We start from the raw sequence: 12,206 nt of genomic DNA, 5'->3' as shown, positions 1-12,206 counted from the left end.
ATGATGTGGTTAGCAAAAAAAAAACATAATCAAAACAAAGATCGAAGGTATGGAAAACAAGACTAGTGTGCTTCCTCATGTCTATAAACTAAAGGTAAACGTACAATAGCCACCACAGCTCGTCCAATTTCATCAAGATGCAACATGCGCCATTTGTGTACACGTACCTTGATCTTCCTTATGTTTCCCTCGTGATAGAAGCCCTGCACGTATACATAGAAGATCAAGGTCTTTATTTTCCTTTGCTATGATGGGTGATTTTCTGGATCCCAGTCTTAGCAATGGAAACGTAAAGACCTTGATCTTCCATTTCAACTTGTTTTTCAGTGATGGCATGATTACTTACACGGCAGTAAGGTAAAATTAAATTTTCTTGTCACTAGCTATATCTCATTCTTCATAAGTCATAACAGCTTGGAACGGACAAGAAAGACGGGTTTTATATATATTTTTCTGCGGGTTTTGTCAATGACATTGTTAGTGATTCTAGGTTTTTGCAGAATTGTATGCAATTTCCCATTGTATGCATTTTTATCCAATAGCATACAATTCTGCAAAACCAAGAATCACTAACAGTATCAAACATCCCGCACCTGGATTTTGTGTTTCAATCAATCTTCGTGAACTGCAAGAGTTTCAGTGCACTACCAAAAACCGAGATGCGCTAATAAGTCATAACAATAAAGATAAACTGAAAAGTCTCGAGGTGCTCAAGTCTCAACATTTCTCAATTTTACCTCATGGCCCTGACAAGGAGCAAACCAAGAAAACAAGAACAAAAGATGGACAACGAGGGTTTTTTTTTGGGGTTATTTGTGAAATAACCAAAACAAAAATCAAAATTAGTTTTTTAGAGAGAGGCTAGAGAGATATAGGAAGAGAAAAGAAGAAAGAGAGTGTGATTTTGGCTAGTTTGTTAATTTTGGTTTTTTGTTGAGTTATTGGGTGCAATTTCTCTTTTCTTTTTCATTGTTCACTAAAAATAAGCCTATGTTTTTAGAGTAGCAAGTTTTATTATAAGTTTGTTGAAATAAAAACTAATTGTTACGAATCTCAAATTAGAGAATAGAGGAACGAACTAAATTGACAAAATGTATTGTTTATAATCATGTCATTTTAACTTCATAAATCTTTGTGAACTAGCCTCAGTTACAAAAAAAAAAAAAATCTTTGTGAACTATCAAAAATCAAATACTTCAAATTTCAGTTTTTAAAAATCAAATTCTTTGATTTAAGTTCTCTAAAAATCCAAGAAAAAAACAAAATTCAAACTATATTAATATGCTGATTTCTTATTCAGAAAAGGTGAATAATACAGTGTACAACTTTTTCATTTAATACACAACTTTTTAATGGGCTGTTTAGATTGTCTTCTCACTTTGGTTGGTGAATTTTATATTGTAGGTAGCTATTTGATTTTTTTTTTGTAGGTAGCTATTCAAATCAATGGGTTTTGGAGAAACATTAATTAGGGGGTAGGCATTAAATTAAAGAGATCGAATCCAGTCCTTCAAGTAGAGTAGGTCCAGGAATGTAGCTCAAGTGTTTTGAAGACGTGAGGCTGAGAAGCAATGACGAGACATAAAAGGGAGGACAATGACCAAAGGTGGTACTTAACACACGTATGACCACTCCTCACTTTTCTGTCCACAAGAATTTTCATTTTCTTCTCCCCCCATAATATTTTTCATCTCCTTTGTTCTTTTCAAGTATTTTTCCCCGACTAATCTTCTTTACCGACTCGTAAGAACATATAGTAAGTCGATAGCACATGGTCTTGATTAATATTTTAATATACTGAGTCCGTGACAAAAGTGAAACCTCACGCAATCTTAGAGTTTAAACTCTTAACCTATGAATTAACGTCCCTTCAGCCTTGGCCTACTATGTACCCATCAATTTGCATGTTTGGCTAAAGAAGTAGCCACGACAACGAGTTTTCACATTTTTTACCTGAAGTGGCATTAAATGGGACCTTCTCTGACATTAGTATACGAATGGATAACCATAAAATCAAACGTGGATTGGTAAAATACAGCCATTTTTACCGGTGGAAAAAAGCAATATTAAAATGAAGAATATCTTTATTATAATGTTTTAAAATTTGTAGTTGAATGGGATTGGTTTTCGATTGGTCCGAATCCCCAGAAACAACAGTCATTCTCTGTTTTCATATGAACACTCATCGTACGCAAAAGCAGGAACAAGAACAAGAAGAAGAAGAAGCAAGACACGAATGGGATCTTTCTCTCTCCACCGTCGTCTCTTCTTCCTCCTCCTCTGCCTCCGACGTTGTCGGAGCTATTGAGTTCGACCCGACTGATAACATCCTCGCTACCGCCGGAATCTCTAGAAAGATTCGTTTTTACGGCCTCGCTTCTCTCTTACGGAACACCGCCGGAGTCTGCGGAGGAGCAGGAGGAGGAGTTAGCTTCGTCGATCAAGTTACTGCATGTGAATATTACATCTGCACGCCGGCGAAGCTTAGTAGTCTCCGGTGGAGACCCGGGTCGTGCAGTCGGGTCATCGGGTCGGGTGATTACGACGGCGTTGTGACGGAGTACGATCTCGAGAAGAGGACGCCGGTTTTCGAGAGGGACGAGCACGGAGGCCGCCGCGTCTGGAGCGTGGATTACACTCGTCACGGTGGCGCCGCCACCGTGGGAGCGTCGGGATCAGACGACGGGACCATGCAGGTGTGGGATCCGAGGTGTCCGCCGGAGGAGTCTGTCGGCGTTGTCCGGCCGGCGGGACTTTGCCGGAGTGCCGTTTGCTGCGTCGAGTTTGATCCCTCCGGCGGACACGCGGTGGCTGTCGGATGCGCTGATCGGAGAGGGTACGTGTACGATATGAGGAAACTCGTTGACCCGGCGTTGACTTTGCAAGGTCATACGAAAACGGTGTCGTACGTGAGGTTTCTCGACGGTGGTACGGTGGTGACGGCGGGTACGGACGGGTGTCTGAAGCTGTGGAGCGTGGAGGACGGGCGCGTGATTCGCACGTACGAGGGGCATGTGAATAACCGGAACTTCGTGGGGTTGTCTGTGTGGAGAAACGGCGCGCTGTTTGGTTGCGGATCGGAGAACAACAGGGTGTTCGTGTACGATAGGAGGTGGAGGAAGCCGGTTTGGGTAGACGGGTTTGAACCGGTTGGTATGACTTCTGGTTCGGATAAGCGGTTCGTGAGTAGCGTCTGCTGGAGGCAATCCGGTGTGGACCAGTGTACGCTAGTGGCTGGGGGATCTGATGGAGTGTTGCAGGTTTACGTGGGCAAAAGAAAGCCATAGTATTATTATTATTCTTGTTTAATTTATCATTACTATCTTCTTTTTTTAATGAATTTATGATGCTTCTTCATGAGATTGATTTTTGCTGCAGTTGTGAGAGCGTTCGACCTGTCTTGCTTTTAATTATAAAGGATTTTTACTTTGTTCTATGTTTTAAATGTAATATCTAGTCTTTTTGCTGTTTCTAACAAGAAAAATTGAGTATTTGATGCATAAGTTTTCATATTCTTCTTATACGATACATCTATGTCTGAGATATAAGTACAAAGTACTTACTACGTCGTCGAAAACAAACAAGAAATAGCTACTTGCAATGTTGGCAGATATATAATAAATGTACATAGCCTTGGTCTACCATTAGGTCCATTACCATATATATCAATGCGCCTTGCGAATTCTGGTAGCCGTGACCCGTGATACATTTTCTATAAGTGGAATATATGATCTATCTTTCTAGAATCAATAATCACGAGACTGTTGTTTGCTATAAATTATGAACCGTGACGATAGAAAAAACAATAGCAGGTGAGGTGATACCAAAATTAGCAATATAGTCTAGTCATATGAGCTTTGGATTATAACTTGTTATTATATGATAATGTCTAGTAATAGGAGCTTTGGATATAATCTGTTAATACTCTACCATCGCACACACACACACACATGGGATGTATTAAACCAAGTGGAGGGTATCATATGCAGCCATGCTATTCTAACACTAATAGTAATTCCATTTGAACTTTAGTTTCTAGTGTTAAGCCTATTTGGAATAAACCAAAAAAAAAAGTATGAATTTTATGCTTGTTGTGTTTATGATTAGTAAAATTATCTTTATTATCTTCTTATCATGTTCTATAAATTTGAATTGGAATAAATAACAAATTTTGATCTACTGCATAAGGTTTTTCTGATCAAGTAGACATAAATAGTTGGTTTCTGGAGAAACGGAAGACAAAACAGATGAATGTAGTAATTTTAGGTAGATCTCTATAAAGTCAGTGGCAATCAAAGACTCCAACAAAACACATTCCAAAATCAAAACCAAAGTAACAATACTTCAAAGCTCTTACATTCCAGTGAATGCCTTCTTTGCAAAGGCAGACGCGCCTGCTGGGATAACCTTCAGCACATTAAACCTCACCGTCTTTGACAATGGCCTGCACTGGCCAATGATGACATGATCACCTTCTTTGACACGGAAGCACGGTGAGACGTGGGCAGGGATGTTGGAGTGTCTCTTCTCATACCTGATCGAAAATTCAAAGTAGATGTTAATAAATCCTCTAGGGTCAAATCATTGAACACTAGTAGTGAGTAAGTAAGTACCTTTGATACTTCTTGACGAAGTGGAGATAGTTCCTGCGAACAATGATGGTTCTCTGCATCTTGGCACTGTGGCAAGTACCAGCTAAGATACGTCCCCTTATAGAAACGGTTCCAGTGAATGGACATTTCCTATCAATGTAAGTTCCTGTTCCACATTACAAAAACATGTCTGAATCTAACTGATCGTAACATTACAAAACCTAGTTACACTAAAAAAAAAGAACAAACCGTCAATGGCGTCACGAGGAGTCTTGAAACTCAAGCCAATGTTCTTCCAGAAACGGTTTCCACCTTTGCCAGGTCTCTTCCCCTTCCCAGATTTCTTCGAGCTTAGGAAAACCTTTGGTTGCTTAAGAAAAGCCTTCTCAGTCTGCAATAGATAGAAGAGTAAGATGAGATATAACTGTATTTAGAGTGTAGAAATGAGAATTGAGAACGAGGAGATCGAACCTGTTCAGCCATGGCTACTGGTTGCTGCTGCTCTCCGCTGAAGCAAGGGTTGTAAAAGAGATGCGAGAGGCGAGGCAGCGACTGATGAACTGAAAGTAATGAAGCTCTCCGGACAAAACCCTAGTTCCCCAAGATCTCTTTGTCGTTAGGTTTGGGCCTTTGTCTCTGGGCCGTGAATATGTATTTTATAGCCTTAAGCCCATGTACTTGGGCTAGTGACTAGAGCATGTTAAATTGAATTTATTCAGTTTCTTTTTGTTCTTGTTTGAGACTTTCGAAATTCTAAGTCCAGTATCAGAAACTTTAAATTTCGAATCTTCTTTCAAAAATGATTCATTATATAATCATGTAAGAAAATTTTGAAATTAGCGGGTAAAGTATTTACAAAATATCTTTATCATGGTATAAAAAAACCGGTAGAACATAAATCTTCATAAAATAGCTTATGGTATAATAGCGTAAAATCATTATAATTTTATATTATTTTTCATAATTATAATATTATAAATTCATCATTAAAAATAATTCTCTTAGTGTATCTTTTCAAATGGCGAAGTTAAAGTATCTACACGGGTAAAACATAATATATCATTGCACGTACCACAATATAAGATGTTTCTGTATATATTAAATTTATGTCATATATTTCTATGTTGCAAACTAGACCCACACATCAAGCAAACTACATAGAAACGTATGAATGAAATGCTTGTTGGTTTCTTTTCCAAAATAGAAAACAAATGAAAATAAAGCATTTCAGCAACATCAGGAAACATGTTTCCCATCGATATGATAAAATCACATGAATCCAAATAGCTTTTTTGGAGCAGTTCCAGAGGCACGGTATTTGGCAGCTAATTCCTCGGCCTTGAGAACCTCTTCTCCACGTCTAGCTTCGATCATAGCTCTCTTCTCTTCTGCCTGTTTGTGAATTTGAGCTATTTTGTTCTTCATCAACTCTACATACTCTGCCTTCTTCTTCTCCAATTGTTCCTATTCTCAATTCAAGTTTCATGCACAATCATAAACGTTTGACAACTGTTAAATATTCTGAAAGTAATATTTACCTCTATTTTCTTGAGTTCAGCTTCTACAGCTGCTTTTTTGTTGTTCTCCCATGACTCAATTGAAGAAAGTTTCTTCTCAGCTCTGTATCAAACAATGTATTTATCTTACAACTAGATTCTAAAGACCTTAATGATAATATTTTGGTTTAATTGCAAGAATCTAACGACTGATTTGATTGTTTGAGAGACCGGTTATAAAATTAAAGATAAATGTAAAATTCGTAAAATCTTTTTGACTGAAATGTAAAATTAGAAATTAAGATAACAAAAAGTTACTTGTTCTCCACTTTGCATTTCTCAGCCTCTTCCCAAGCTTTGATAAGTGACATCCTTTTCTCTGTCTCAACTCTAGCCAGGACAGCATCTTCACTCCCACGTATTGTAAGCAATCATTAATAAGAGTATGAGTATGTAGGAAAATAAGAGACACTGATGAGTGATGATAGACACACGCATCCACATACAACCTTTATTACCAACGCACTGATTTGATACTCAACCAAATTAATTAAACAGGAGCAAACCCACCAAACTCTTTAGTAAAATATTTATTTCCTTAACAAATTATTTAGTAAATTCCAAAAACATTTCAATTTTAATCCATCTCGATGATATACATTAGGTTATATTAGTAATGTTCAGCCAATCTTGTTGACCAAATAAAAAACAAGCATGAATCTATTTCGTTAATTACCTCGATTAATTGACCCTTCCTTTTTCTCCTCTTCTACTTCTTCTGCCACCAACAAAATAGTTTAAATATTACTCTTTTGTTATAGTAATTTATTTGCTTAAATTTGGTAATTAGTTCTTAGCCTTGCAATAATCTTGAAAAATAGGTTATGATCAATATATAATTAGAAAATATATTTTGGCAGACGTTATTTTTTTTTCTTCAGCAAACTTATTAATAAATTTTATTGAGAAAATTACTTGCGACGATGGGAACTAGAGCCTTGGAGTCCTCTCGCTTCTCCTCCACCGATGCCGGTGGAGGTGGAGCCACAGGCTTCTCTTGTGGAGCAGCAACAGCTTTCTCCGCTGGAGCTGGTAGTGATGGAGATGGTTCTGATACGTTGTTAACGGTCTCCGTCACCTTCTTCGGTTCCTCTTCGGCCATGTCGTATGACGTCAGGTATAGCAACTAAAGTAAGAGTAGAGAGTCAAGAATGATTCAGAAGTCTGCTATTTAAGATCGAGAGAAGAAACTGAGCTGGAAATGTTTGATAGTGATGTTGTGTTCCTCGTTGCTCGCCTTCTTTTTATTTTATTTTTTGCTTTTCTAAATTTAGTACTATCATTGATTCACTGATGCACGATCATTAATGTTTATATACATAAACTTTACAGGAGACAAAAGAATCACCAACCCCCGGTGGCGTCACATGATGTTAATAAAAAGGTTAGAGAAATACTGCGAAATAAATATTTGATACGTTACGTTACTTATGTAGCCCCAAAAGGAGTCTCCTTTATAACTTGTAACATTTCTTTACGCGAATCTTGTTTCTTATCGAAACCGTAAAGATTTATAGTTACTGTAAAATGGTAAAGTTTACCAGATGCATATTGATCATAATATATATGCTAATTCCGGAATATCATAAATATTAATGATTCTATGACGACAGAAACGAATCTGTAGGATTTATAGGATTGTGTTACCTGTTGAATCTTGTATTTATAAAGTTAAACTAGATTTTAACCTGCGCTTAAGAAGCGCGAGTATTTTTTTGGTGACGATAAATTTAAATATTAAATGAATTTATATTTATTATTAAATATCTAAAATATTTAAAAGCTGTTCTATTATTATTATTTTAATCTGATACAATGTTTTCATTGAGTTTTCATATCCGAATCAAACTTGTGGTCGAACCTTAAGATCTAGTAACTCATATATAGTGGGATAAAATATAATAAAATGAATATAGTAAAAGTATCTGAAAATCAAAAAGACCGTTATTAATCCACTGAGAAAAATATAATTTGTTTTTTGTTTTATAAATTTTTGATATATTAATATACATTTAACTTGTATAAGAAATTTCTTTTAACAAATATTGTTAAGTTTATTTATAAATATATTAATTATCAATCTACCAAAATAGTGAAGCAAGTATTATTTTTTTTTCCTTTTTTAATTTTCTATCAAACTATTATCAATAAATTTTTTGTGACAGATATTTTATTATTAGAAATCCATACAATTTAAATAATGTTACATTTATATGTATTTATGTATAAAATGGTCTTCATAATTTGGGATTTTATAAAAAATAGGTCTAAAGTTAATTTGGTTAATTTTTTTTCTGTAACAAAAGTTAATTGGATTTATAATTTTCTTTTCTGAATGGGTTGTATCAGTTAAGTTATTTTTTTTAAGTTAAACGCCTAAAGCCTAATTAATAATATTTATTTTGCTGATAACAAAATGAAATTAAATAGGGATAACATATAATATATAAGGAAGACAAAAAAAAGAAAAAAAAGAAAGGGTTCAACAACCTTTTATAAGTAGATTTTTAAAAACTGATTCCCTTTTAATAGTATAGATTTACGGCGTCGAATATATAATTCTTATCTTGTGGAATAATAGATTTTTTTAATAAAGGTTTGAGAAAATAGACTGGTTCTTTAGTTTCGTGTTGCCTACGTTGTCTACCATGTCACTCAACATTTTTTCTAAAATGTATATAAATATTTTATTGATTTGATAGGTCCTTTTATAAAGAAATTCGTATTCCTTCGAACCTTATCTTAACTTTTATTCCACACATAAAATGAAATACATACAACTAATCTATGAAAATATGACAACGGACCCAACATTTTCTCATATGATGGAGGGAGGTTGGACGGTTCGAAACTCAATACTTATCTCTGGGATCTAAGAACATCTGTATTGGTGGGATGAAGAGAGAGGGTTTAGTCATAGGAGAGTAAGGAACAGTCCTTAATTAAGGGCTTTTTCCTTCTCTTTCTTCTTCGGTTCCCACCTCTTTCCCCTAAAGGATGCCTTAAGGGCCTTCCAATATAGATGCTCTAAGGCCCACCTGACAAAAATTCGGGCCACTCAATCGGCAAAAGCCATTTGCATCTGATACTCATTGAATTTGAGCCTATATATGTGGCTACTTGCTCTTGCTCAGCAGCACGTCTTGGGTTAGCTTATATTCGTAGTAGTCAAGAGCCCCCCGAAGATAGAGCAATCTACAGTATCATCTGTTAAATTATCTTAACTTCCAACCTAAAACTAATTGGTGCTAAGTGGAGTGGCCCATCCATTTTATATATTACTAAAGATCCCTTCCAATATCCGATGTGGGATAATTATCCCTAATACGCCAACTCGAGATGATGGCTCTTTGAGCGTCAATCTCGGAATGTTCGGGCAACGATCGATGAGCCGACTATGGGCTGGATCGATAATGAATCGGATTGGACTGCATGGATCAGACTCTAATACCATGTTAAGCTAGATGGGCTTCCAACCTAAAACCAATTGGTGCTAAGTGAAGTGGCCCATCCATTTTATATATTGCTAAAGATCCCTTCCAATATCCGATGTGGGACAATTATTTCTAATATCATCATGTGACCAACTTTTCGTACAGAAAGTTAATCGGCGAAAACAACTAATACATTTATCAACATATCATTTTGTGAATAAATAATCGCAAGAGCATATGAATTTGTATTAATATGCATATGAATTTGTATTAATATCATGCTACATAGTGCATAATGGTTGTTTGTTAGAAAACTGATGATTAAAAGATTCAGAAAATAAATTAGTTTATAGAATTTGTAAGAGACCAATTACTAAACAAGAATTAGTATTTTCTTCGGATTTGGTTTGGTTTAACTTTGATCGATCCAGTATCAAAGCTATAACTGAACCTCAAGTGAAGGCTTCTCGTTCAGTTTGGTTTAGATGCAATGTACTTTGGTTACTCCTTTAAATGGTTCAACACGTAGTTTTATTACAACATGTATTGAACAATTAATTTTACATCTTAAATTATTCAAGACACTTAGGGTTTATAATATTGATTTACTTATTTCTTAGGTTCTTCTTCTTTCTTTTCTTCCTTATTCTCCTCTTTCTTTTCTTCTTTATTTTCTTCCTTCTTTTCTTCTTTCTTCTCCTCTTTTGCCGGCCCAACCGATAACAAATCGACTTTGCCAACCTTCTTCAATTTCTTTACAACCGCAACCGCATCCATCAGACCGATCACGGTCAATTTTTGCTCCTTCATATCTGCTGCTATCGAATCAACTCCTGCTTAACACAATAACCAAGTCATCTACCCACTTTGCAGAACTACATTGTATCATTTTTGGTCATACACTTTAAATAGTTTTGTTATCTCATTAACCCATAATCTACATTTTCCTATAAGGCAAATCATATACACACATCCATTATACTAAGTTCCCCATAATACGTTTTCATATAGGACAATAAAATGATGGGCCTCTAAAACGTAGGTGACCCCTACTATGTGTTCTCCACAGTTGAAATAATATCAACTCGTTGACAATTATGTCAATAACCAAGCTCTCAAAGTCTGACGCAATTATTCAATGGAACCAAAATTTTGTAATGTAAATTCTAGCTGAAAATAACTGTTTAGACTGACAAAACCTAGCAGCAAACCTTTTACTATAATTCATATAAGATCAAAAATAGATTAAATTACCACGGAGCAATAACAAAGAATACCCACAAAAGAATTGAATTTGAGTTGAAAGTAACCAAAGTAAGGAAGTAGTTATAATAATCACCAAAGATATCAGCTGCAGCTTCGATGGCTTTCTGCTTGGTCTTATCATCCGTCATGGTTAAAACCTTCAACACTACCTTCTAAAGAAATATATATACAAAAAAGTGAAAGTAAAAAACGATTACAGCGAAAGAGATAAATCATACATCATACTCATTTTAAAAAATTAATGAGAAAAAACCTGAGCCATTTCGTCTGGGATCTTGGAAGAATAAGGAAGAGATTGAGATGAAAGATCGAGAAAGGAAGATTTGATGTATTATTTTAAAAAGAAACTATAAAATCTGTGGGGAATAAAAGAGAGAATCGGGTACTGACAAAAACTTGTGGTGGCTTTTGGCAAACGGCGAGACATGTGACGTTTGTTTCACTGTAGACTCTACATTATTCTTACCACGCCTACTTTTCTAAAGTTGTTTCAGATTGATTTGTTTTCGGACCGAGTTGCTTTGTTTTGTCTTTTATTATTTTCAGGAAAATTGAACTAGATGATGAGAAGGAGTTTGCAAGTAATTAGGAAAACAAGAAGTTACAAGTCCAATTTTGCATTCATCATCATATATTCAAGTATTGTTTACTTACACAGCATGTATAACCTTTCTACATAACATCATATGAAAAGCATACTCATAATGAACATAAGAAGATATAGCTTTTTAATTTAACATATTCTGTATATATGTTAATATTTTTAAATGCATGTTATTTGATTATCATGTGATGAGTGCTTTTTTTTTCTTTGGCGTCATTTTGTCACATTTCAACATAACTTTTTTTTGAGCTTTTTAGCTCTATATACATAGAAAGTAAATTAATTAGGTAACAATGCATTACTTTATTAAATTTGCACAATCGGTCAGGAAAGAGAAAAAAAAAGGGTGAGAATTACGGTTTAGTCCCTCTGCTTGTGGATCTGTAACTTTTTCTTCTACGCGTTAACCGGCTTGAACTATCACCATCTTTTTCGGTAACATCATCTTCTTTCGTAACGTCACCATCGCCGGTGCTACCTTCTCCAGTTTTGGCGCGTGAGGAGGGAGAGGAGACTGATGATTCCTCGAAGATCAGATTTGAAACAGATGTTTGGGATAGAAGAACGTTGAAGATCTCTTCTTCGAGCCTAGCCATAGAGAATTGGAGAGCTGAATTGGCTTTGATTTCTTCAGAATCCCACCATAGTATTGTCCTCTATGCCGTCTACCATGGAGTTTAACCGCCAATGTTCTCCGACAATTCAGTCAAAAAAATCAAATCAAACACCAAAAACAATCCAGCAAAATAAACAG

At 35.5% G+C, this 12,206-nt stretch overlaps 4 protein-coding genes and 1 long non-coding RNA gene across 8 annotated transcripts; 2 read left to right on the top strand and 3 right to left on the bottom strand.

The window, feature by feature from the left end:
• Positions 1-1,162: 1,162 nt before the first annotated feature.
• LOC103865631 (WD repeat-containing protein RUP2) lies at positions 1,163-3,513 on the top strand. The gene has a single exon (XM_009143449.3). It carries the CDS (start codon positions 2,115-2,117, stop codon positions 3,285-3,287), a length of 1,173 nt encoding a protein of 390 aa, XP_009141697.1. The 5' UTR covers positions 1,163-2,114; the 3' UTR covers positions 3,288-3,513.
• A 645-nt stretch (positions 3,514-4,158) lies between these two features.
• On the bottom strand, positions 4,159-5,225 carry LOC103865640 (40S ribosomal protein S11-3). Its single transcript, XM_009143463.2, has 4 exons — positions 5,064-5,225; positions 4,842-4,983; positions 4,614-4,758; positions 4,159-4,534 (listed from the first exon to the last, which is right to left on the bottom strand). The coding sequence occupies exons 1-4, from the start codon at positions 5,073-5,075 to the stop codon at positions 4,354-4,356; spliced, it is 480 nt and encodes a 159-aa protein (XP_009141711.1). The 5' UTR covers positions 5,076-5,225; the 3' UTR covers positions 4,159-4,353.
• Positions 5,226-5,669: 444 nt separating this feature from the next.
• LOC103865650 (remorin 1.4) lies at positions 5,670-7,480 on the bottom strand. Of its 4 annotated transcripts, XM_033279861.1 has the most exons (7): positions 7,345-7,480; positions 7,119-7,274; positions 7,064-7,085; positions 6,825-6,866; positions 6,407-6,494; positions 6,131-6,212; positions 5,670-6,056 (listed from the first exon to the last, which is right to left on the bottom strand). In XM_033279861.1, exons 2-7 carry the CDS (start codon positions 7,248-7,250, stop codon positions 5,862-5,864), a joined length of 561 nt encoding a protein of 186 aa, XP_033135752.1. In that variant the 5' UTR covers positions 7,251-7,274; positions 7,345-7,480; the 3' UTR covers positions 5,670-5,861. The 4 variants fall into 4 exon arrangements, with proteins under 4 accessions (XP_033135752.1, XP_009141730.1, XP_018513994.1 ...); XM_009143482.3 differs by having other exon boundaries at positions 7,064-7,274; XM_018658478.2 differs by having other exon boundaries at positions 6,825-6,863; positions 7,119-7,462.
• Positions 7,126-10,104, top strand: LOC117128132. The gene is made up of 4 exons (XR_004451319.1): positions 7,126-7,265; positions 7,481-7,818; positions 8,498-8,501; positions 8,686-10,104. It is a non-coding gene; the product is annotated as an uncharacterized LOC117128132 (long non-coding RNA).
• On the bottom strand, positions 10,063-11,397 carry LOC103865672 (heavy metal-associated isoprenylated plant protein 39). Its single transcript, XM_009143499.3, has 3 exons — positions 11,102-11,397; positions 10,922-11,000; positions 10,063-10,415 (listed from the first exon to the last, which is right to left on the bottom strand). The coding sequence occupies exons 1-3, from the start codon at positions 11,108-11,110 to the stop codon at positions 10,192-10,194; spliced, it is 312 nt and encodes a 103-aa protein (XP_009141747.2). The 5' UTR covers positions 11,111-11,397; the 3' UTR covers positions 10,063-10,191.
• Positions 11,398-12,206: the final 809 nt, after the last annotated feature.

This window comes from Brassica rapa, chromosome A09 (genome assembly GCF_000309985.2).
Source record: "Brassica rapa cultivar Chiifu-401-42 chromosome A09, CAAS_Brap_v3.01, whole genome shotgun sequence".
NCBI lineage: Eukaryota > Viridiplantae > Streptophyta > Magnoliopsida > Brassicales > Brassicaceae > Brassica > Brassica rapa.
Note: the sequence above shows the minus strand (reverse complement) of the source record. Positions and strands in the feature narration are given on the sequence as shown.

Bases quoted from the DNA above. Each gene is read 5' to 3' on its own strand.
- LOC103865640 (XM_009143463.2), bottom strand. The intron at 4,759-4,841 runs GTTTGTTCTTTT...AATGTGGAACAG, and splicing joins TCCTCGTGACGCCATTGACG to GAACTTACATTGATAGGAAA. The intron at 4,535-4,613 runs GTACTTACTTAC...ATTTTCGATCAG, and splicing joins TTCGTCAAGAAGTATCAAAG to GTATGAGAAGAGACACTCCA.
- LOC103865650 (XM_009143482.3), bottom strand. From the start codon at position 7,250: ATGGCCGAAGAGGAACCGAAGAAGGTGACGGAGACCGTTAACAACGTA. The intron at 6,495-6,824 runs GTAATTAACGAA...GTGGGAGTGAAG, and splicing joins GGAAGGGTCAATTAATCGAG to ATGCTGTCCTGGCTAGAGTT. The intron at 6,213-6,406 runs GTAACTTTTTGT...TGTTTGATACAG, and splicing joins AAATGCAAAGTGGAGAACAA to AGCTGAGAAGAAACTTTCTT.
- LOC103865672 (XM_009143499.3), bottom strand. The intron at 10,416-10,921 runs GTGATTATTATA...TGTGTTAAGCAG, and splicing joins AGCTGCAGCTGATATCTTTG to GAGTTGATTCGATAGCAGCA.
- LOC103865631 (XM_009143449.3), top strand. From the start codon at position 2,115: ATGGGATTGGTTTTCGATTGGTCCGAATCCCCAGAAACAACAGTCATT.